This window comes from Podarcis raffonei, chromosome 12 (genome assembly GCF_027172205.1).
Source record: "Podarcis raffonei isolate rPodRaf1 chromosome 12, rPodRaf1.pri, whole genome shotgun sequence".
Classification (NCBI taxonomy): Eukaryota; Metazoa; Chordata; class Lepidosauria; order Squamata; family Lacertidae; genus Podarcis; species Podarcis raffonei.
This window is the reverse complement of record NC_070613.1, coordinates 2356029-2377739: the sequence shown is the minus strand read 5'-3', so window position 1 is coordinate 2377739 and position 21711 is coordinate 2356029. Positions and strand designations below refer to the sequence as shown.

The 21711-nt window shown below is 46.7% G+C and overlaps 1 protein-coding gene across 3 annotated transcripts in view; it reads right to left on the bottom strand.

The window, feature by feature from the left end:
* Positions 1 to 3482: 3482 nt before the first annotated feature.
* Positions 3483 to 21711, bottom strand: part of LOC128424282 (stonustoxin subunit alpha-like) — a 147078-nt gene continuing 128849 nt past the window's right edge. For 2 of the 3 annotated variants that reach the window (XM_053410289.1, XM_053410288.1), the window contains exons 2-3: positions 11574 to 11706; positions 3483 to 6197 (exon numbers count right to left, since the gene is read on the bottom strand). In XM_053410289.1, the coding sequence (XP_053266264.1) occupies positions 4015 to 6197; positions 11574 to 11670 (2280 nt within the window). In that variant the 5' untranslated portion in view covers positions 11671 to 11706 and the 3' untranslated portion in view covers positions 3483 to 4014. Of the gene's footprint in view, positions 6198 to 11573; positions 11707 to 13945; positions 14090 to 21711 lie in introns of all 3 variants that reach the window. The other variant, XM_053410287.1, reaches the window with a different exon arrangement.

The following is a 21711-nucleotide window of genomic DNA, read 5'->3' as shown; positions in this document are numbered from 1 at the left end:
AGGACCCCTGACAGTTAAGTCCAGTTGCGGATGACTCTGGGGTTGTGGCACTCATCTCGCTTTACTGGCCGAGGGAGCCGGCGTTTGTCCGCAGACAGTTTTTCTGGGTCATGTGGCCAGCATGACTAAGCCGCTTCTGGCGAACCAGAGCAGCGCATGGAAACGCCGTTTACCTTCCCGCCGGAGCGGTACCTATTTATCTACTTGCACTTTGAGGTGCTTTCGAACTGCTAGGTTGGCAGGAGCAGGGACCGAGCAAAGGGAGCTCACCCCGTTGCGGGGATTCGAACCGCCAACCTTCTGATTGGCAAGCCCTGGGCTCAGTGGTTTAGACCACAGTGCCACCTGTGTCCCACTTTTCCTTAGGACGTCCCTATTTTCACTGGATAAATGTTGGAGGGTATGGAGTTATTCGACCCCCGAGCCGTCTGAAGGCAATCCTGTATAGGGAAGTGTTTTTTTTAATGTTTAATGTTTTATTATGTTTTTATATTTGACGTAAGCTGCCCAGAGTGGCTGGGGCAACCCAGTAAGATGTGGGGTATAAAGAGTAAAATTATCATTATGGAATGGGACGTCCCTATTTTCATTGGAGAAATGTCAGGAGAAACTCATTTGGCGTGTGCATGTTACCTGCTGACTTTCAAAGGGAGAACAGCTTGATCTCTCTTACCCTGCCAACAATTCCTTTCTGCAGCTGGAGATTGTTCTGCCCCCAAAATGGACCAACCTTCTGCAAAACACAGTCTCTGTTTCCATTTCACTAGAAGACTATTGCAAACTTTGCCATGGATCCAGATTCAGTAACTACAGTTCCTCCCGCCACTGCCAGATGTCACTGCAGGACCAGTCCTAGAGAGGATCAGCTGTCACCTTCTGCAAACGGGTTTTCATTTGAAAAGTCCCCCTTCCAGTCTCCCAGATTGCCATTGGGGTCCTGTCCTGAATGGAGGGCCAGGATCTCTCTCTCTCTCTCTCTCTCTCTCTCTCTCTCTCTCTCACACACACACACACACACACACACTCCCCTGCTGCGTGATGCTTGCCTTGTGAGGGGGAATACCAGAAGAGAGGCAATGTGTGGGGGGAAACAGGCATACAGCAAATTCCTCCCCTTCCATTTCAGGGCATGCATATAGACAATGGGGAGATTGCATTTTTGCAGGTGTGATTGTCAATAGAGATCCTGGGGTGTTAGCTAAATCTAGTCAATGAATCTGGAGTATACCCACAGGAAACAGACTTGATAATGACAGGGGGAAATCTCACATATTACCAATTCTAGTTTAGCAGAATATTGGAAAACCACAAAATGTCTGCATTTATGAACCAGAATACATTTGCCATCAGATTTAGAATAATCTGAATAAATGGTTGAAACTGAGCCATTTGGCTAAGTCACAGCTGGGGAGCCATTTCCCAGGCATCCTAGTCCGTGTGGTGCAGTGGTTAGAGTGTGGGACTAGGACTTGAGAGACCTCTGCATGAGGCAGCCGTTGCCAGTCAGAATCCTGGGAAAGATGACCCCCAGGACTTCTCTGGAGTAAGGCAGGTTCGTGGGCAGACTCTTCCACAGAAGCTTGCCTGGTGCTACCATCAGTTTGGCCACCTGACAGTTCTGGATCGCAGCAAGGGGCCTGACCTGATCTGGGGCTGTCTCGACCCAATTTGACCCAAGCCTAGATCCCTCTGAACTGGCTCAGGATTTGGGCTGATGGCTGGCTGGTGAAGGACCCTGTGTGAGAGGCAGGGAAGTAAGGATCTTCCAAGGTGGGAAGCTGGGAGAAGAGAGAGAAGCTCCCAGGTGAGAGCTGGGAGGCTCCACCCCCTTCTGTGCGGGATAAGAGTTAAGATCTACCTGTCAGAGAGGACTTTGCACCTCTCTATCTCTTCTTCTTTAGATCAGTTTGCTTTTCAATGAAATGTAATATGAAAAGTCTGAATAAAACCTTAATTATAAAAAACTGGGGAAAGGATTTGGGCTTCAGCTGAATGTGGTGCCCAGCTCTGCTACCCAGCATGTCCTCCTGGCCCTACTAAAATCTCGTGCTGCCTCAGGTGTGGTGGAGACACTCTCTCAGCAGTCAGGCTGGGTTAAGGTCCAACTGCTGGTCCAACCTCTGTATGAGGGACGGATGCCATCTTGTAATTCGCCTCAGGTAGCAAAATGTCTTGCACAGGCCCTGCTCAGGAGACACTGATGAGACCATTCTTAAAGAACAGAGTAGCTTTTATTTAGAAGCTGTTTCACGGCACAGCTGCAGGAAGCAGGCAAGGAGCAGTAAAACATGACTCCCCAAACATGGGAGAAATCAGTGGGCAGTTGTGGTTACAGCGTGCAGGCTTCAAAATGCAAAGTGCACAAGATACCTCCGGCAGTCAAGTTTCTCAGCAGTCTCCCAGTGCAGGGAAAGAGGCAGGATCTGGTCTGACCTTGTTGTCAGCCAGCAGAGGTGATCTGGTCATGCCCTAGTCGCCTGCTGGTGAATATGGCTTCTAGGCATGGATCCTTCAGACTGGATTTCTGATTCAGCTCCAGGAATTCCTTGGCAGGGAGCCTCTTTGGCACTGCTGGTACAAAGAGAATATTCTCCCCCAAAATGCAGATATATCCAAGGTTAAATGTTTTCAAAAAGAAATTATATCCTACTGGATCTTCAAAAAGACATCTAGATGGCTAGCAATAAGAAAATAAAAGAAAAAATATTACAAGTAATCACACACACAGAGATTCCAATCAGTCGCCAGTTGAAAATATACTCTGGAAACCCAGCCTTATGAGGAACGGTTGAGGGAGCCGGGTATGTTTAGCCTGGAGAAGAGGAGACTAAGAGGAGACAGGAGAAACATCTTCATATCTGCAGGGCTCCCGAGGGTAGGAACCAGACCCATGGATTCAAGTTACCAGAAAGGAGCTCTGACTATATATTAGGAAGAACTTTCCAATGGTAAGAGTAGTTTGACTGTGGAAGAGGCTGCCTCTGAAGGTTGTGGACTCTCCTTTATTGAAGGTTTTTAAGCAGAGGTTGGGTGGCCATCTGTCATGGATACTTTAGTTGATATCCTGCATTGCAGGGATTGGACTAGAATTCAGTGTTTCCCAACCTTGTGCCTCCAGCTGTTTTTGGACTACAATTCCCATCATCCCTTGCCACTGGTCTTGCTAGTCAGGGATGATGGGAGTTGCAGTTCAAAAACAGCTGGAGGCACAAGGTTGGGAAACACTGGAATAGATGACCCTCAGGCTCTCTTCCAACTCTACAATTCTAAGATCAATCAGGCAGGTCAAAAGCTTGCTAGGACAAAGGGGCCATAAGCAGCTCCTGTCAAGAGCATTCCTGCAACACCCCAAGTTTCCAATCACGTTCCAGGCAGATTTATGGGCACGTTCTTATGCTGCGGTGGTTAGAAGCAGCACTTCCATATCAGGCCCCATTCACTTTCCCTATTATTATTATTATTATTAGTAGTAGTAGTAGTAGTAGTAGTAGTCGTCATTGGAGATAATACAAATCCCTGGAGAGAACAGCATTTCACCCAGCACCAATTAGACAATAAGCGGGTAGGAACAATGACCGGGAAGCATTTTGTCTGCAGCAACAAAGGGCTCGTTCACACTTCTGTCTGTTCTGTGCCTGGGAAGCATGGTTCTGAGCAGTTTTCCTCTCATTGCACACTTTCCAGGCACAGCTCCAAGCAATTTTGCCTTTGCCCCACTGCTTGGAGCTGTGCCTGCTCTTTAGCGCTAAATCAGAACAAATGGCATTCCACGGAAAACCTGATTGCTGTTAGTTCTGATTCAGCACTAAAGATTTCCCCGAGCGAAACTGGCCAGGCAAATGTAGATGTGGATAAGCTCACCTCACAAGAGCTACAAATGTTTCCATAGCCACCTTCACCCAAGTATGCACAGAGAGCAAGAGACTCTGGTCTGAATTACACTCACAGAACCTGAGCTCTCTGCTGATAGCCAAAAGCAAACAAAGGGTGCCTGAAAAGCTATACACGACCCCCTTATTTAAGCCAGTTTACAACAGATGCCATCCATTTCCTAATTTTGCCTGATACAGAGGACTTTTTTTCTTCGATTTGATCATACAGCTTCTGCTCTCCTCTGCCTTGGAGGTATTGACAAGCTGCTCTGCTCTCGTCTCCTTCCAATGATGTGGAAACCTCAATCTCTTTGCTGGGCTCACTCTCAGCCCCACCGGCACACATGGCTGAGACTCTGAATCTGTAGGGTGTCTGGGGCTTCAGACCATCCATCTCACAGAACTCTGTTTTCTTCCCTGTTCTTTTTTCAGCCCATTCATCTTTGTCCTTGCTTTTTGCCTCTCCAGCCTCTTCACTGTAGTCCACTTTGTATTCCTTTATAACAGCTCCCTGGCCAATGATCTTTGGGCTCTCCCAGGCTATACTGATTTTGGAAGACTCTGCGATTATCACTCTCAGTTCCCCAGGAGGGCTGGTAGAAAGTGTCTGTACAGATTTACTCACGTTGCTGGTCTCACTAAGTCCTGGTTTGCTCCTAGCGCTGTATCGAAACTGGTATTCTGTGTTTGCGCTCAACCCTCTCACTTGGAATGTCTCCTGACTGTCCTCAGTATTCACAATCTCCCAGTTTCCTTCTCCTGCAATCTTGTACTCTACTTGATAGCTGGAGATTGAAGCCCTCCCATACTCAGCTGGTTGAAATGTCAGCTGCACACTCTCATGTCCAATTCGGCCAACCAGGGGAGGGAGAGGTTTTGAGGGCAGCTTGAAGTTCCTGCTGAACATCTCCCCATCTTCATAGAGATAAATGGTAGCTCCTGGGTTGTCCTGATCTGGGACAGAAGCCACAAGGAACCGGGTCTTCCCTTTGGATTCATTGACCCGGGCAAAATCTGTAATGGATTTGGCAGCTTTACGAGCCTTCCGATTTCTCTCTTGGTGCTCAAACCAGGCTTTACTGCTCTTGGGTGTTGACTGGCCACTGGTGGAATTTGCTGTTTCCTGAAAAAAAGCTTTCTGAAGCCAGTCTTGTAAGGTGGCTAAAAATGGTTCCTCATCATGTAAAGAAGTGAAGGTAAATGAGACAACAAACTCATTCACAGGGTTTAGCACGATTTCTTCCAGTTTGTTCTGGGAAGAGATTACTTCCATTCCACTTAGGATTCTAAGGTAAGAATTCACCAAATTAATCTCTCGTTCCTTGGCATCCAAAAACTCACTGAGTCTTCGGCTGTTGAAGGGAGACAGCTTAATAGACGTTAAAATGTCCGCCAGAACACTTTCTTCTTCCCTCCCTCCCCGGATCAAAGGCAGGATTCCTGCCAGGTGTTTCTGGAAAGTCTGCCTGTGCTGCTTGCACAGATCCTTGAATCTCTTGATTTTCTTCTTTAATTCTGGGAAGTTTTCAGCAACAGGATTCATAGCCAGATCATTACATCGCATGTTGATTTCATTCAGTTTCTCCAAGATAGTTTGAGCATCAAAGATCAGTGCTAAGCTGATCTCACGCACCATCTTAGCTGCTCTGGAATCTAGCTTGGTCAGTGGGTACAGCCAAACTCTGACAGGCACAGCCTTCTCTCCATCTTCCCCAAGCTTTTGGGGCAGATCGCTGTAGACTTTCATGGCATCTTGAAAAGTCACCGGATTACTTTCCAAAGAAAAATCCCCATAGAACTTGCAGCTGAAATTCTCTGTTTGGGCTTTCTCCTTCTCCTCCATCTTGACAGATGCTTCCCCTTTGATAGAGACTTTAATCAAGTTGATTGCAGCGTGGAGGCTTCCTTGTATATCTTGCACAGACTCGGAAGAAGAGACATTTCGGTCAAACACAAAGAAAGCCTGGGCTCCATACAAGATGGCAGTGACAACATGGGTGGCTGTGCCATGCTCAAAAACAGCTGGATAAGTGACATTTCGGATTCCCAAATGGCTCATGGTCAGCTGTGAATACTTGGTGGTAGCTTTGTACTGCAGAGTGACTCTGGCCTGTTTCGTGGACTTCTTGGTGTCTTGAAGGAATTTGCCTGATCCACCCACTTCAACCAATCCCACCAAAAAACTGGCTTTGAGTGATGCAGGGATATTGAGGGCAGAGGCCTTATTATCGATAGAGTCAGATGCAATGATTTCATATTCAGCCTTGGGTTGCGGTTTGATACACAAGTCCTTCTGAAGCGAGTCATGGTCCCAAAGGGTGATTCCTGGGATAAAGCAGAGAAATATGCAAGGCTTGAGTATGTTCACAGAAATGTAGAACACAATTAGCCTAATGCCTAAGACTGAACAGAGAAACAAGGAGATAAAATAGACCTATCATTGCCCACAATTTCTGCACTCATGAATCTGTCATCCCCAACGAAAGAGGTTTGTGCAGTTTTGTAAAACTTTGCAAAAGGCAGGGAAAATATTTGACCAGATATGATCGTGGAACAAGTGTGAACATTTCATGAACTTCTGTTGTACAGGCCTCAGAAAGGGGGTGGGCACTGGCTCAGCAGCAGGGATAAGAGTCAGTCACCACCATTTAGGGCTGTGAACATCTCCTGCTTGAGGCCATAGAGAGTTGGTGCTAGTTGTTGACTGGCACGGGGGGGGGGATGAGAATTCTCTGGGGGCCAAGATCCAAGTCGGGGGGAAAACACTTTGGTGAGAGAACTCCAGCAGATTTAAAATCACAAAATATGCAGCAAAGCAAAGTGTGGAAATTTAGGCTGTCAGACCTTTAAAATATGTGCTTGTGAGTTCCTTCCAAAATAGTATCGTCCCCCCACCCGGCATTGAAAAAGACCACATCTTTGGTAAATTCATAATGGTTTACTTAAAAACTTTCCAAAGGTCAGATTCATGTCCTTTTCCATACAGCAGTCAGAAAACACAGGGAGTAGGACTTCCGGGTTGGTGCCTCCGGCAATGGCTGAATTCCTCTGATCGGGAGGAATTTGCCCCGTGGGAATTTGGGTCTGTACCGCCACAGCGAAGGCGGAGACCCGTAAAAATCACAGGCGGGAGAAGCCTGTGAACGTGGGATTCGGCGGGCACCTTTTGCGCCTCCCCTACTCACGGGGAAACCCGGTTTCGGGGATCCGGAGCGATGTGGGGTGAGTGGCGCGGTGCTTTGAATCGTCTGCTTCTTCCACGGAGCGAAGCCGCATAGCTGTTGTCGGAGAGCACTGACTTTTTCCTGTGGACAATTTGACTCTAAAGTACGGTAATTACCCGTGAGTAGAGCTGAATTGGGAAGAACTGGATTTTTAAACGTCTAATCTGGCATCGAAACGGGGAGGTTCAATACAGGAAGTCCGCCTCCCCCTTTTGTAGATAAACTGAAGCAAGGAGGCTGCAAGCTAAAGTCTTGGAAAGCCTTTTGTAAAAAACTAAATTTCCATCAGTAAAGAACTAACCCCCCCCCTTTTGGAGACAGGAGAAGAGGGGGGGAAGTGGTGGACTGAATATGCCTGTAGGAGAGAGTTAAGAGAGTTAAAATACCGCCGCTCTGACCCTGGAAACGGGCTGCTAGCAGGATTGATGTTTTTTGGAACGTCCATTGACAGCGTTTAGAATGTTCATTGACAGGTAGCTGAACAAGAGAATACATTGTTTCTACTCTCTCCGGTTGTTTTCAAAAAAAAGGAGGAAAGTAACTGAAAATTGAAACTAACTTTGGATTATTGAAACTGTGTTTAAAAGAGGACATACTGACCGATACAAATAGAAACTGTTTTCCCCTAGTGGAAGCTTTTGAAATTGGTTACTTTACAGGAGCTGGGCATGGGGAATTTCCAGCTGCAAGATAATAAAGTGTGAGACTTTGGAATTGACCTTGAATCTCTTAAGTGTTATGGCAAACGGAAAGGAAAAAACAGGCGGGATGTCAACAGAAGAGGCCTTAGTGGCTGTATTATTGAAAATAAACGATTTGCTGGAACAACTTCACAAGAAAACAGATGTGATAAATGTGAAAATGGATGCTGCAAATATTGAAATTGACTTAATCATAGAAAGTTTAAATAACTTGGGACAAAAGGTGAATACCAATTCAGAAACCACCCAGAAACTGACACAGGAATCTACTCTGATACGGCAAACTGCAGATGAAGTCAGGGAAAAAACCCTTGCTGCTGAATTTAAAGCATTTCAACTGGAGAGGAGAGTCCCATCCATACAAACTGATGAACATAAGCTGACATTCGTTATGATTGAACTTAAAGAAGAACAGATGAATTTGAGGACCAGAGCCCTATCTGAACTGGAAAAGGAAAGCTTGACAGAGTTTCAGGAGGCGACAGGACTAACATCGGTTGAGAAAGAGAGGTATTTGGGGGTTAGTATGACCGCCAGAAATGTGAATTTATTCAAGGACAACTGTGAAGGATGTTGGATTGAAGAGAAGGGGGATTTGGAAATATGGACAAATCAGAAGTTGTTACTGTTGGGCCGAGTTACTGTGGTGGGGATGAGGGCTGCTGTGTTGCTGGGGATGTTGCTTTTGTTTCAAACATTGCAAGCTTTGGATGGGATAGATTGTTTCAGGAGGTGGCAGAGGGATGTTTTTAGAGTTGTTTGGCAGGGCAGGAAGCCTCGAGTAAAACTTAAGATATTGAGGGATGCCAAAGAAGGAGGTGGACCTGCCCTGCCAGACCTTTAAATTTCGTTGTGAACCATCTGCTTTTTGCTGGTTGAGAGAATGGCTGCTTCTTGAAAACACTGAAGTGTTGGACAATGGCAGACGAAGTTGATGGACTATATGGAATTGGCGGAAATGACTGGCAAGATCCGAGACCAGGGAGAAGAGTCGGTGGAAGAAGATTGGAAAAAGTTTAAAGACTATTTATAGAAATATTGTAAAATTAAGGAATGTTAGAAAAATGTTGGAATGAAGTTATATGGCTTTAGTAGAAATGTTATAAGGAATTAAGTATAAATAGATTAATTGAAAATTAAAGGAAAAATAAGGCAAGAATGTGTTAAGATAATTATAGGATAGAAAACAGAGTCAGATGGAAAGGAATTGCTGAAACAATTAATAGAAGTGGAATACAAAAAGGGAGGTGTGAGGAGGTCGCTGGAAATAAGTGAATGAAATATAAGATATTGAAAATGTTTGAGGTGTTTTCAAATTGTTTTTGTTGATTTTTGTTTTGTTTTGTTAGTTCATGTAGCATTTTTGTATTGTATTTGTATTGTTTTTCTCTTTTTTTGTTTGTTTGTAGTGTTGTGTTGTGTTGAAAATGTTGAAAAAGTAATAAATATCATTTTTAAAAAATAGAAAAAAGAAAATAAAAAAAAGAAAACACAGGGAGTAAAACTTGGCTTAGTTACTGTCAGGGAACTGCCATCAGCTCAGAGGTGAGAGCAGCTGTGTTACAGGGAGCCTCCAAAGATCGTGAATAGCAGCTCTTCACGCCGCCAGTGGGGAAGGGGTGCAGGGCTCGGAGGATGCTAGAGAGCCGCAACACCGAGCCTGAGCAAAGCGAGGGGGAGGCAGGTCTCCCTTTGCCCACGCCCTATCTGCACAGTCGATTTAAGCGCAGAGAGGGGAGGCGTAGGATGGGGGTCAAAAGACTGCTCTGCTGGGGAAAGTTTAAGGACCGCCCACTCCCAGATGCTGCTAGCGACTGAGCAGACATGGAACTGAGATGCTCTGCACAGTGAATGTTTTGGATAGATAATAAAGCTTTGAAAAGACCAGTGGGAGTCTTGCCTGTTCGTTCTTGAGCAACCACGCCGGCACACATAACAGTTACAGTGGTGAAAGTTGTTAACTTATTGAGGGCACAAGATGTTGGACATAACATAATGATGGCTGACTGGGAACAGTTATGGACCACAGGTATGAAATTCACGGCATGTAATGCCCTAAGAGAAAATCTAATGAAAATGATTTATAGGTGGTACATGACACCAGTCAAGCTTGCAAAAATTTACCATTTGCCCAACAATAAATGTTGGAAATGTAATGAGACTGAAGGTACATTCTTTCACCTCTGGTGGACATGCCCAAGGATTAAGACATTCTGGGAGATGATTTATAACGAAATGAAAAAGATATTCAAATATACCTTCCTGAAGAAACCAGAGGCCTTTCTCCTGGGCATGGTCGGCCAAAAGGTGCCAAAGAAGGATAGAACTTTTTTTATGTATGCAACAGCAGCAAGAATACTTATCGAGAAGTATTGGAAGACACAAGATTTACCCACCCGGGAAGAATGGCAGATGAAGTTGATGGACTATCTGGAATTGGCGGAAATGACTGGCAGAATCCGAGACCAGGGAGAAGAGTCGGTGGAAGAAGACTGGAAAAAGTTTAAAGACTATTTACAGAAATACTGTAAAATTAATGAATGTTAGAAAAATGTTGCAATGAAGTTATATGGCTTTAGTAGAAATGTTATAAGGAATTAAGTATAAGTAGATTAATAGAGTATTAAAGGAAAAAATAAGGTTAGAATGTGTTAAGATAATTATAGGATAGAAAACAGAGGAAGATGGAAAGGAATTGCTGAAACAATTAACAGAAGTGGAATACAAAAAGGGAGGTGTGAGGAGGTCGTTGAAATAAGTGAATGAAAGATAAGATATTGAAATTGTTTGATGTGTTTTAAACAGTTTTTGTTTTGTTTTGTTAGTTTAATGTGTTAGTGTTATGTAGTGTTTTTGTATTGTATTGTTATTTTTTTTTGTAGTGTTTAAATTGTTGGAAAAGTAATAAATATATATATATTTTTTTAAAAAAAGAAAGTTGTTAACTTATTGGTACAGGAACACCACAATGGATTACAGTCCCTCCAGGTGTCCCAATTTTCCAGCGACAGTCTCGGATTTACAGAAGCCATCCCGGTTTCTGATTTGATCCCTGAATGTTCCGCTGTCCCTTGGGCTTACGACATCCCTATTTTTATCAGAGAAATGTTGGAGAGTGTGGAGTTATGTGACCCCCTGAGCCAAGGAGAAAAGTAACTAGACAACCTATAGAAGACATCTGAAGGCAGCCCTGTTTAGGGAAGTTTTTTTTATGTTTAATGTGGTATTTTTCAAGAAAAAAAGATGCCAGAACTCTCCATGAATGCTTCCCTTGTTCTCTTATAATGCAATGGTGCCCACCTGAGAGGTGCCAGAACTGAGTTCTGGCAAGTTCTGGCTGAATAAAAGTCCTGGTTTTTTTACCTACAGTAATAATTGTGGAAAGATGTATTCTTAATGGTCTGCGTAGGCCTGGTGGAGTAGAAAGGTTTGCAGCAAGCTTTAAAAAATTGAAATAGAACACACCTGCTGAATCTTTATTGACAGATGTTGATGATGATGATTTGGGCCAAGACGATGCCAGCAAGGTTAAGGAGCAAAGACGCTATCACGGGCAAGAAGACTTCTTTTTAATAAGTGGAAGTCTTGTCCAAATGAAGAGAACATAAAGGAACACAAACGTTGGCAAAAGAAGTGGAAGCAGACAGTAAGGGATGTTGAAAATGAATTTGAGGAGCACATTTAGCACTGAAACTGCACTGTTTGGGCCAACTGCTAATCTTGATATGAATAATGTTTCCCTTTTCAGCATAAGCTCTTCCTTGCACCAGCTCTACCTGGGATGAGGGCATCTTTACGACAGTCGTACAGCATCCCCAGCTGGAATGGGCGGCCCAGGGCTGGTATTTTAACCGGGTTGTCTGATCTGTCCATGGCTCTGGTCCAGATAGCTCTCCTGCCTTCACCTCCCTGCAAGAAAGAAGAGGTGTGAAGGACTCTGGAAAGATTATTGGGCATGCAAAGCGTGTGGGGAAAAGAGGAAGGCCAAAAGGGGGGGGGGAGGTAATGTCTCATCGGGGCGGGGGAGATTAGAGGTTTGTATGCAGTAGTTGCACATGTTCAAGGCAGCTTGTGCAACTGATCTTCTTGCTTCCCTCCCATCCACAGCCCCCTGTAGCAGCTGAAAACTCTATCCTGTGATCCCTGAACAAAGGGGACTGTGTCACACAGAATTGCAGTGGGAGGGGAAATCACCCTGAAACTGGGAAAGGGGTCATGTGCCAATAGGGGCTCTGCTTGGACAGGATTCCTAGGCCCAGCTTACAAGACAAGGCTGCTCATGTTTGCTCCTATTTCTTTCCCTTTTCGTAGAAATTTCAATATCCAAGGAGGGCTTCCTTCAGAGTAGTATCCTTACCCCACATTCAGGGAGACCACAACCACACCTGATGGGGCATTAGGTACCTCCAGCACCCAGCTGTTCATCCCACCACAGAGATGCCTGTGATATTCTACCAGGGAAGGTCATCCTAACCACCTTCCAGCTTGTCAACATCCTTCTTAAATTGTGGTGCCCAGAACTGGACACAGTATTCCAGGTGAGGTCTGACCAAGGCAGAATAGAGTGGGACTATTACTTCCCTTCATCTGGACTCTAGACTTCTGTTGATGCAGCCTAGGATTGCATTAGTTTTTTTTTTAGTTTTTTTTACTGCTGCATCTCACTGTTGACTCATTTTAAGCTTGTGGTCTACTAAGACCCCTGGATCCTTTCTACATATTCTGCCAGCAAGTCAAGTATCCCCATCTTATATTTGTGCATCTGTTTATTACTTCTAAGTGCAGAAACTGACATTTTATCCCCATTGAAATCAGTGTTGTTAGTCTTGCCCCAGTTCTTTAGTCTGTTACAGTCATATTGAATATTGATTCTCTCTTCTTCAGTATTAACTACCCTTCCCAGTTCAGTGTCATCTGCAGATTGGATGAATATCCCTTTCTGTCCAAGTCAACAAACACAAACCCTGGTTAAGTGCCAAGACTTTGCCTGTGCTCACAAAATATGCTAAGGAAATTTCAAGCTTGCTGCCTTTAGCTGCAATCACTATAAACCTTGTCTACATGTTCAATGTATGCCCTGCTGTCTTGTATGTATTCTATATTCATTATGAATTTTTTTAATGTATTCTATATTAACCTTGTTTATGATCGACATTTTTGTATTCACTGATAGGAAGTTTGATTCTTGCTAGATTAGAAAAATAAAATAAACATTAATGCCTACTCTCATCACCTCAGTTAAACAGAGTTCAAGGCAGCACACATTTCAGCAGCGCAAGAGATCTGACAAGGAAATGGGTCCTGCAATTTGCCACCTGCTCTCAGCCTCTCTTCCTGGGCGGCAGACCTTTCATTCCATCACTTTGCAAGGAGGGAAGATTCCTCCTATACAGAGTAGGGAAAAGCCAAAGGTGTGAGATAGCAGAAGTGGAGTTGGAGCTGAGTTCCACCTATGCTCTGATTGTGCTTGCAGAAACTGGGCAGGGTGCCAACCCTTTGAAGATCCCTCAATTTCTCTTGACACCCCCAGCTTTCCCCCAAGATGAGGCAAAAGGAAAGGTAGGGCAGAGAGGGAGAGAAAGAGAACTGATGCAGGTCTCCCCCAAATTGCGAGGATTAAGAGCAATCTCACACATGCTGCAGTCTTAAAATAGGAGAAAGGGGCAGAGATCAGAGAAGAATAAACAATTGGGGATGCCATCAGTGACTGAAGTACTTTTCTCATTAATTGATGGAGACTGGTAAAACAAACCAAGGGAACACACAGAAATGTCCAGGATGCAATAGCCCAGATGGTCCACAGCCACCTGCCCCATCCATCCCTCCTGCAAGGAAGCAACTGGCAGCAGCAGAGGTGCTCAGCATCTTAGGATTTAGGGTAGGGGTCCCCCTAGTCCCACCCCAAAGCCCGGGAGAGCCTTGCGCCGCAGCCTTCATTCCTTTGCTCCAAGTCTGGGCCATATCAGGATGGATTTGCGGCCTTTCCAAAGAGCCAGAGAGCAGGAGGCGAGGGCATCATCAGCGCAAGAGCCCCGTCACCCAGTCTTCTCTGCAATATGCCAGCTGGAACGGTTTGCAGCAGCCGTGCAAAAGAAGCCTTTGACACAAAAGAAGCCGTGACCACTTCTAATGTGCAAACGCGTCTTACCAGAAACGTGGAAATTGGATGACTCTCCCTTTGCCCACAAGTGGCTCTCTTGCTTGAGTGATCTCAGGGGAACAGTACGACTTGTGTTGGTCCCCTCTTATAGCACAAGTCTGTTTCAGGCACAGAGGCCACTTCTCCTCTTATCTATTCAGGAATGACAAAGTGCAAGGGGAAGAACCTCACGCCTCCCCAGCACCAAGCTGTGGGTCCGAGGGAAGTGTGGGGTTCCTCTGCCTCTCGGGTGCTTCTGCAAGCGCCGCGGAAGACTCAGTGGGGCGAGCAGAGTCCTCTCCGCTTGGCAATTCTCTTTTGGTGAATGAGAAACAAGTCAGAGAAACCTCCCTGACGTCTGAGAAAGGGCTCTGGGCTGCTAGCCAGAAATATTTGGTGGCACTGCAGGGTGAGAGGGGGGCTGGATTCGCCCCTCTCCGTTTTATTCCCCTCTGAACCGAGTCCCTGGTCCACACGAGAGAGAGAGAGAGAGAGAGAGAGAGAGAGAGAGAGAGAGCGCCACGCCCATCAAGCGCAGCTGCTCTTTGATAACGCGGCGAAGAAGGTGCGCTTCTCTTTCTGCATTTGGGAACCCCAGACGTCGCCTTGCGCAGAGTTGGGCCCTCGCTCCGTCTGGCGCAATGTCGCCTGCACTGACTGGCAGGCGCTTCCCAGGCGCAAGTCTCTCCCCCAGCCCCACCTGGAGAGGCCGGGGGTCAAACCTCGGACCTTCTGCATGCAGGGCAGCTGAGCTGATTCTCCCTCATGGCGAAAGATTCCCTTGCTCTGAGTCTGAGTGCAGATGGGCTGGAGAGAAGAGAGGAGGGAAGGGGGAGAGTTCACTCTGACCGGCGAGCCGAGGTCTTGATCCCTGAATGCAGTGATTTGGGAAGAGATGCCGACGAAGGATTGATTTTTCAGACCCTTTCTCTTTCCTCTGCCTCTCCTTTCTCTATCCAGTTCAATTGAGAGATTTCTTTCTTGCAGGGAGAAGCTGTGTGCCGAAAAATCCCTGGTGTGGGGCAGAAGAAGTCATTTCCATTCCTCCCCCTACTGATTGTTTCTTTGTCTTTTTGTACCCACCCCAAAATAGCAAAAGAGACACGCAGCTCCAATTTTGGGATTTGTCAGTCTCCATGTCTGCAAATTTCAGGCAATTCTGGCGGGGGGGCGGAGGGGGAAAGGACATGTTCTTTCAAAAATAAACTTTAAAACTGCTGGAAGGATGTTCCTGCAGATTGTCAGGCTCAATCCACCATGGAGGGACTCCTTTAACTGCCAATTTAATAAAAAGGAAAACATTCATGATTATACACGCAAGCCAAAGTTTTGCTTCCAAGAGCTCTAACTCAGTCTCAAGCAACAGGTCAAACAAAGCAGACCTTGAGCATCTCTGAGGCAGGTTGAGATACAGAAGGCTTAAAGTCAGACCTTGTGGCTGCTGCTCCCAGTTCCCAAATACCAACCTGTGGTCCGTCTGATGTGTGGGTCTTTCTCCGTGTGGGTCTCCCTCCGTGTGGGTCTTTCTCTCTGTGGGTCTCCCTCTATGTGGGTCTCCTCCTGCTGCTGCTCTTGGCTGCTTCTCCAAGAACTACAGAAGATCAAATGCAGCTCCTCTGAAATTTTCCTCCCAGAGGGCAGTTTTGTCCTCTCCTGTAACCAATAGAAGGAAGTGGACGTGGAGACGCTCCTTCAGGTAACAGGACCGAGGCCAATTAGGGCTTTAAAGGTCAGCACCAACACTTTGAATTGTGCTAGGAAATGTACAGTGGTACCTCAGGTTAAGTACTTAATTCATTCCGGAGGTCTGTACTTAACCTGAAACTGTTCTAAACCTGAAGCACCACTTTAACTAATGGGGCCTCCTGCTGCTGCCGCACCACCAGAGCCCGATTTCTGTTCTCATCCTGAAGCAAAGTTCTTAACCTGAAGCACTATTTATGGGTTAGCGGAGTCTGTAACCTGAAGCATATGTAACGCGAGGTACCACTGTACTGGGATGTCTGGCTCCTCTTTTTAAAATATACAGTGGTACCTCTGGTTACGTACTTAATTCGTTCCGGAGGTCCGTTCCTAACCTGAAACTGTTCTAAACCTGAAGCACCACTTTAGCTAATGGGGCCTCCCGCTGCTGCCGCGCTGCCGCCACGCAATTTCTGTTCTCATCCTGAAGTGAAGTTCTTAACCTGAGGTATTATTTCTGGGTTAGCGGAGTCTGTAACCTGAAGCATATGTAACCCAAGGTACCACTGTACCAGAACCCACAAATAATATGGAAGCTGAGCCTGGCCTGTTTCTGAACGGAGTGCTGCTTGAAGCAACTTGGAACAGCTTCCTGAGCAGCACCTGACGGTGACTTCTCCTCCTCAGTTATTTGGCTATTTCTGGATTGCTTTAGATTAGGAGGCCAGCATTGGGATTAGGAGACTAGCATTTGATCTGCCTTGAAAACGAAAGTAGGTTTCTGCCGGCACAGAAATAGCTGGACCAAGGCATTCTGCCACTGACTATAACAGCACCTGGTTTACGGGAAAAGCCTTGGGGTGGGCAGAGAGAAAGGAGGTTTGCTGGTGCTGCAGAAATAGTGCAGAGGCTCACAATTTCTTCCCTCCAATGACAGAAGAGAATTGAGGCCTTTCGGGTTGCCACACCCCACCCTCAGCCAATCAGCACCCCAAGGTGCCATCCCTGTCCCATGCCCCAGCCCCCTCAACTCACCTCACTTCATATCTGACCATATTTACCTTATTTCTCCAAAGATATTATTATTATTATTGCTATTATTACTATCTGTTGAAGCCATATACCATTTATTTTATGTTTTATGTTACAAATCCATACAAGCAGTAAACTACTGAATGTTTGCCATTGCAAAGAAAGAAAGAAAGAAAGAAAGAAAGAAAGAAAGAAAGAAAGAAGAGAGAGAGGGAGAGCAGACCAGGCAGGGCCAGGATGGTGCCAACCCTGATTGCTTTGTGAGTTTCATTAGTTCTCTCCTGGACTCCTTCGGCAGGTAAAAGGTAAAAAGATAAAGGGACCCTGACCATTAGGTCCCGTCGCGGACGACTCTGGGGTTGCGGTGCTCATCTCACTTTATTGGCCGAGGGAGCCGGCGTACAGCTTCTGGGTCATGTGGCCAGCATGACCAGAGCAGCGCACGGAAATGCCATTTACCTTCCCGCCGGAGCGGTACCTATTTATCTACTTGCACTTTGACATGCTTTCGAACTGCTAGGTGGGCAGGAGCAGGGACCGAATAATGGGAGCTCACCCCATCGTGGGGATTCGAACTGCCAACCTTCTGATTGGCAAGCCCTAGGCTCTGTGGTTTAACCCACAGTGCCACCCACGTCCCTCCTTTGGCAGGTTGTTGTTGTTTAGTCGTTTAGTCGTGTCCGACTCTTCGTGACCCCTTGGACCAGAGCACGCCAGACACTCCTGTCTCCGGCAGGTGGTGGCCCCTAATTCATTGCAGGGCTGTTGTTTTACTATGGAGTGAACAGAGGGCAGAGTCCTCTTCATCTTGCATATCTGCAGATATGCAGGGGTTCAATAGAGCTGGACCAAATCTTAAACAAAAACCAGTAATGGTCTGGTTGAAATAGCTTCCTTTGAGAAACACCATGATATGTTGTACTTCATTTGGGGGGCAAAACAAGTTACTTCTCTTGAAATCAGGGAGCTCTTGTTCCGGTGACATTCGGTTAGGTCTGGGATTTTTTTTTATTTTCTCTGTGGTATGTGACATAGCTTAATTGGTGGAGCCATAGGGACTGCTATAGCAGATAGAATAACCGAAGAACAAATTTTGAAGGCGAAATTGTGCTCTGTCCTGCTTTCGGCTTCTGGCCTGCTGGTATTCAGAAATGAAAGCCAGAGTGGCTGGGGCAGCCCAGGCAGGTGGGCGGGGTACAAATAATAAGAGTGTTGTTGTTATATATAGATTATTTTTAAAGTAAATCCATATTATGGGAGGTTTTTGAAGAGAGGTTGGATGGCTGTCTGTCTGGGATGCCTTAGCGGGTGGACTAGATTTCTTCCAGCAGTACATTTCCATGATTCTATCACCCCTTGAACTGAGCAAGAGAAAGTGAATGATAAAAGGATTTAAAATAAATACATAGCGATTTAATTTAATGTTGTTAATTCCTTCTTTGGGGGCTTGGGCATGGTTGTTTGATGTCAGTATTCCTGAAGGAGCATCTCCACCCCCATCGTTCTGCCCAGACACTGAGGTCCAGCTCTGAGGGCCTTCTGGCGGTTCCCTCCCTGCAAGAAGTGAAGCTACAGGGAACCAGGCAAAGGGCCTTCTCGGTGGTGGTGCCTGCCCTCCCATCAGATGTCAAGGAAATAAACTTTTAGTAGACATCTGAAGGCATCCTTGTTTAGGGAAGTTTTTAATGTTTGATGTTTTATTGCTTTATTATTATTAATAATAACATTCTGTTGGGTAGGGTAATTATTATTATTATTATTAAATATATATAATAATAATAATAGTAAAAAATAAAACAAAAATAGTAATAGTTGGTGATTATGATGATTCTTCTAACAGTGCTTCCATTGACCTATGACTGGAAGAATTGCAATAAAGCACCTAAAGCACTCTGGTTCCCAAGATTGACAAGATTTCTGCTCCCCTCCCCCCCCCATTTCTTCCCAATGCTTTTCCTGTAAACCAGCTTGTTTACCAACACTGACAGACATTGGCAGCTGGTGTGTCTGACCATGCCAGAGGAAACCCAATCCATGGCAGAATTTCTTTCGTTTTCTACTCAGATCAAATGCTTGACTCCTAATAAGTTCAGGAAAACAGACAAGAGAAGCAGCGCATAAGGCCGTCCAGGTCTGTATCCAAGTGAGGGCAGAGAGGGCAGCTGTGATTGCCAAAGAGGTAGTGAAATATACTCGGGGTCAAGAGTGGATTTCATGCTCTTTATTCAGCGCATAGTGGTGAGGCGGAATGGAAGTTCCCCCAGAATGTCTGCTTTATATACATGATTTACACAATGGGCCCCACGTGATTGGCTAATTCCGGGATTCTCCTGTAGGCCAATCAGGTTGCGGATTCACTTCCACCTTGGGCTGGATTGGGTGGCTCCTGCGGACCAATCAGACTGCTGCATTCTGAATCCTATTGTTCTAGGACCAATCAGACTGCTGCATTCTGGGTCCTATTCAACTCAGTACATAACAGGTAGTGTGTGGGCATGGGGTTGTGAAGAGGGGCAAGGGAATCTGAAACTACCCAAATTTAACTGCCCAAATTTTGCTGCTAAAAGTTAGAACAACCTGCAACACCAGCAGCTTTTGTCAAATGCAGTGGCGTAGCGTGGGGGGTGCCAGGGGTGCCGGCCGCACCGGGCGCAACATCTGGGGTGGGGCGCGAGTCCAGAGGGAAGGGACAAGCCATCGAGGCTTGGTTGGAGTGGGGGGTCGTCGTCTCCGTTTGGCCGGCCCCCCTCGAGGAAGCGGGAACCTCTCCAAGGCGCAGCGCGCCGTTGGTGGAGGGAAAAGAGCCGCGCAGCAGCAGCAGCAAAGCCGGGAGGAGGAGGAGGTGGAGGCGCCGCCTGCCTCAGGATCCGATCCGAACCTGCTAATCGCTTGCTGGGAATTAAGCGCTTCAAAGAGGCAAAGGAAGAGGTGGAGCTGCTGGCCCGGCCGGGAGGAAGCTGGAGAGAGCAGCGCGTCTGGGCACGGCGAGGTTGGGTAGGTGCGCCCTGGCTGGCTACCCGCCTCCCGGGCTCAGTGCCTCCATGACCCCTCCAGCGGCGATGGGAGAGATGGGGGGGGTCTGGAGCAGCTCCGGCTGGCCTGCTCCTGCTTCTCCCCCGCCTCCTTCCCATTGCCGGCGCCTTGATCTCATCCCGATCAGGGACGAAACACGCCCATCCTTCGCTACTCCGTGTCGGGTCACTGCTTCATTTCTCCAGGGAGAGAGAGAGGAGAGGAGTCGAAGGATAAGGTGAAGCCAGCGGCGTAGCGTGGGTTGTCAGCACCCGGGGCAAGGCAAGTAATTTGCGCCCCCTAGCCCGTGGATTTGCGCCCCCTAACCCTAACCCCCAGATGTTGCGCCCGGTGCGGCCGGGCCCCCCCTGCACCCCCCACGCTACGCCACTGCTTGTACCTGTTTTGGGCATAACCTCTGACGATCATCTTGTCCAACCCCCTGCAATGCAGGAATCTCAGCTAAAGCATCCATGACAGATGGCCATCCAAACTCTGTGTAGAAACCTCAAAGGAAGGAGAGTCCATCCTCTGCTAAGGAGGACCATTCTACTGTTGAACTGCTCTGTCAGAAAGTTCTTTCTGATGTTTAGTCAGAATCTTTTTTCTTGTAACATGAATCCATTGGTTTAGGACCAGTTGTAGCTTGCAGCTTACACAGTGAAACCCTAGCCCTGTCTACATAGAACGTAGAGTGAATTCAGTGGGGCTATCTCCTACATAAGGGGGGTTAGAATGGCAGGCTTTCTGTACAAAGCCAAAAATCCTATCCTTTGCTCCACACACTGTTCCCTCTGGCCTCGCCCTCCACTAGGATGCGGTCCGTGAAACGTTGCAGAAGATGGAATGCAGCGCCCAGCTGAAAAAAGATTCCCACATGGATCTCAGTGACTTTTAGCATGTAAGTGGACTCCTCTCCAGTAAATCTGTGGTGAATCCCATTTTCGGTTTGCATTAGTGAAATCCAGCATAAAAGGACTGCAGTGAAGGGAATAAATGCAGAACAGGATATACCGTAGCTTCACCTTATCCTTTGACTCCTCTCCTCTCTCTCTCCCTGGAGAAATGAAGCAGTGACCCGACAAGGAGTAGCGAAGGATGGGCGTGTTTCGTCCCTGATCGGGATGAGATCAAGGCGCCGGCAACGGGAAGGAGGCAGGGGAGAAGCAGGAGCAGGCCAGCCGGGGCTGCTCCAGACCCCCCCATCTCTCCCATCGCCGCTGGAGGGGTCATGGAGGCACTGAGCCCGGGAGGCGGGGAGCCAGCCAGGGCGCACCTACCCAACCTCGCGGCGTCCAGGCGCGCTGCTCTCTCCAGCTTCCTCCCGGCCGGGCCAGCAGCTCCACCTCTTCCTTTGCCTCTTTGAAGCGCTTAATTCCCAGCAAGCGATTAGCAGGTTCGGATCGGATCCTGAGGCAGGCGGCGCCTCCACCTCCTCCTCCTCCCGGCTTTGCTGCTGCTGCTGCGCGGCTCTTTTCCCTCCACCAACGGCGCGCTGCGCCTTGGAGAGGTTCCCGCTTCCTCGAGGGGGGCCGGCCAAACGGAGACGACGACCCCCCACTCCAACCAAGCCTCGATGGCTTGTCCCTTCCCTCTGGACTCGCGCCCCACCCCAGATGTTGCGCCCGGTGCGGCCGGCACCCCTGGCACCCCCCACGCTACGCCACTGGTGCAATTATAAAAATATTAAGAGCTTTTTCAAAAAAAGGTTTTATTTATACTTTTCAAATTTATACATTTCATTAATTTCACAATCATTTTAGCATTTCAAAGTTTGGCTTCCTTCCCCCCCTTTCTGCAGTTCCTTAAATTTATTTTTTAATACCTTCTGCATATGAGAATTCATTTAATTTGCTCATTTAATTATCTACTTTAAATATAAATTAAATTGTAGCTAAAAACATATAAATGGAGATATGATGTTATAAAAATGTTAAAATTTGAAAATCAATTAAAAAATATTCTAGAAATAAATAAATAAGACTCAAATTTATAAGACAGTGAGCGCTACAATCCAACCACACTTACCTGGGAAGAAGCCCCACTGG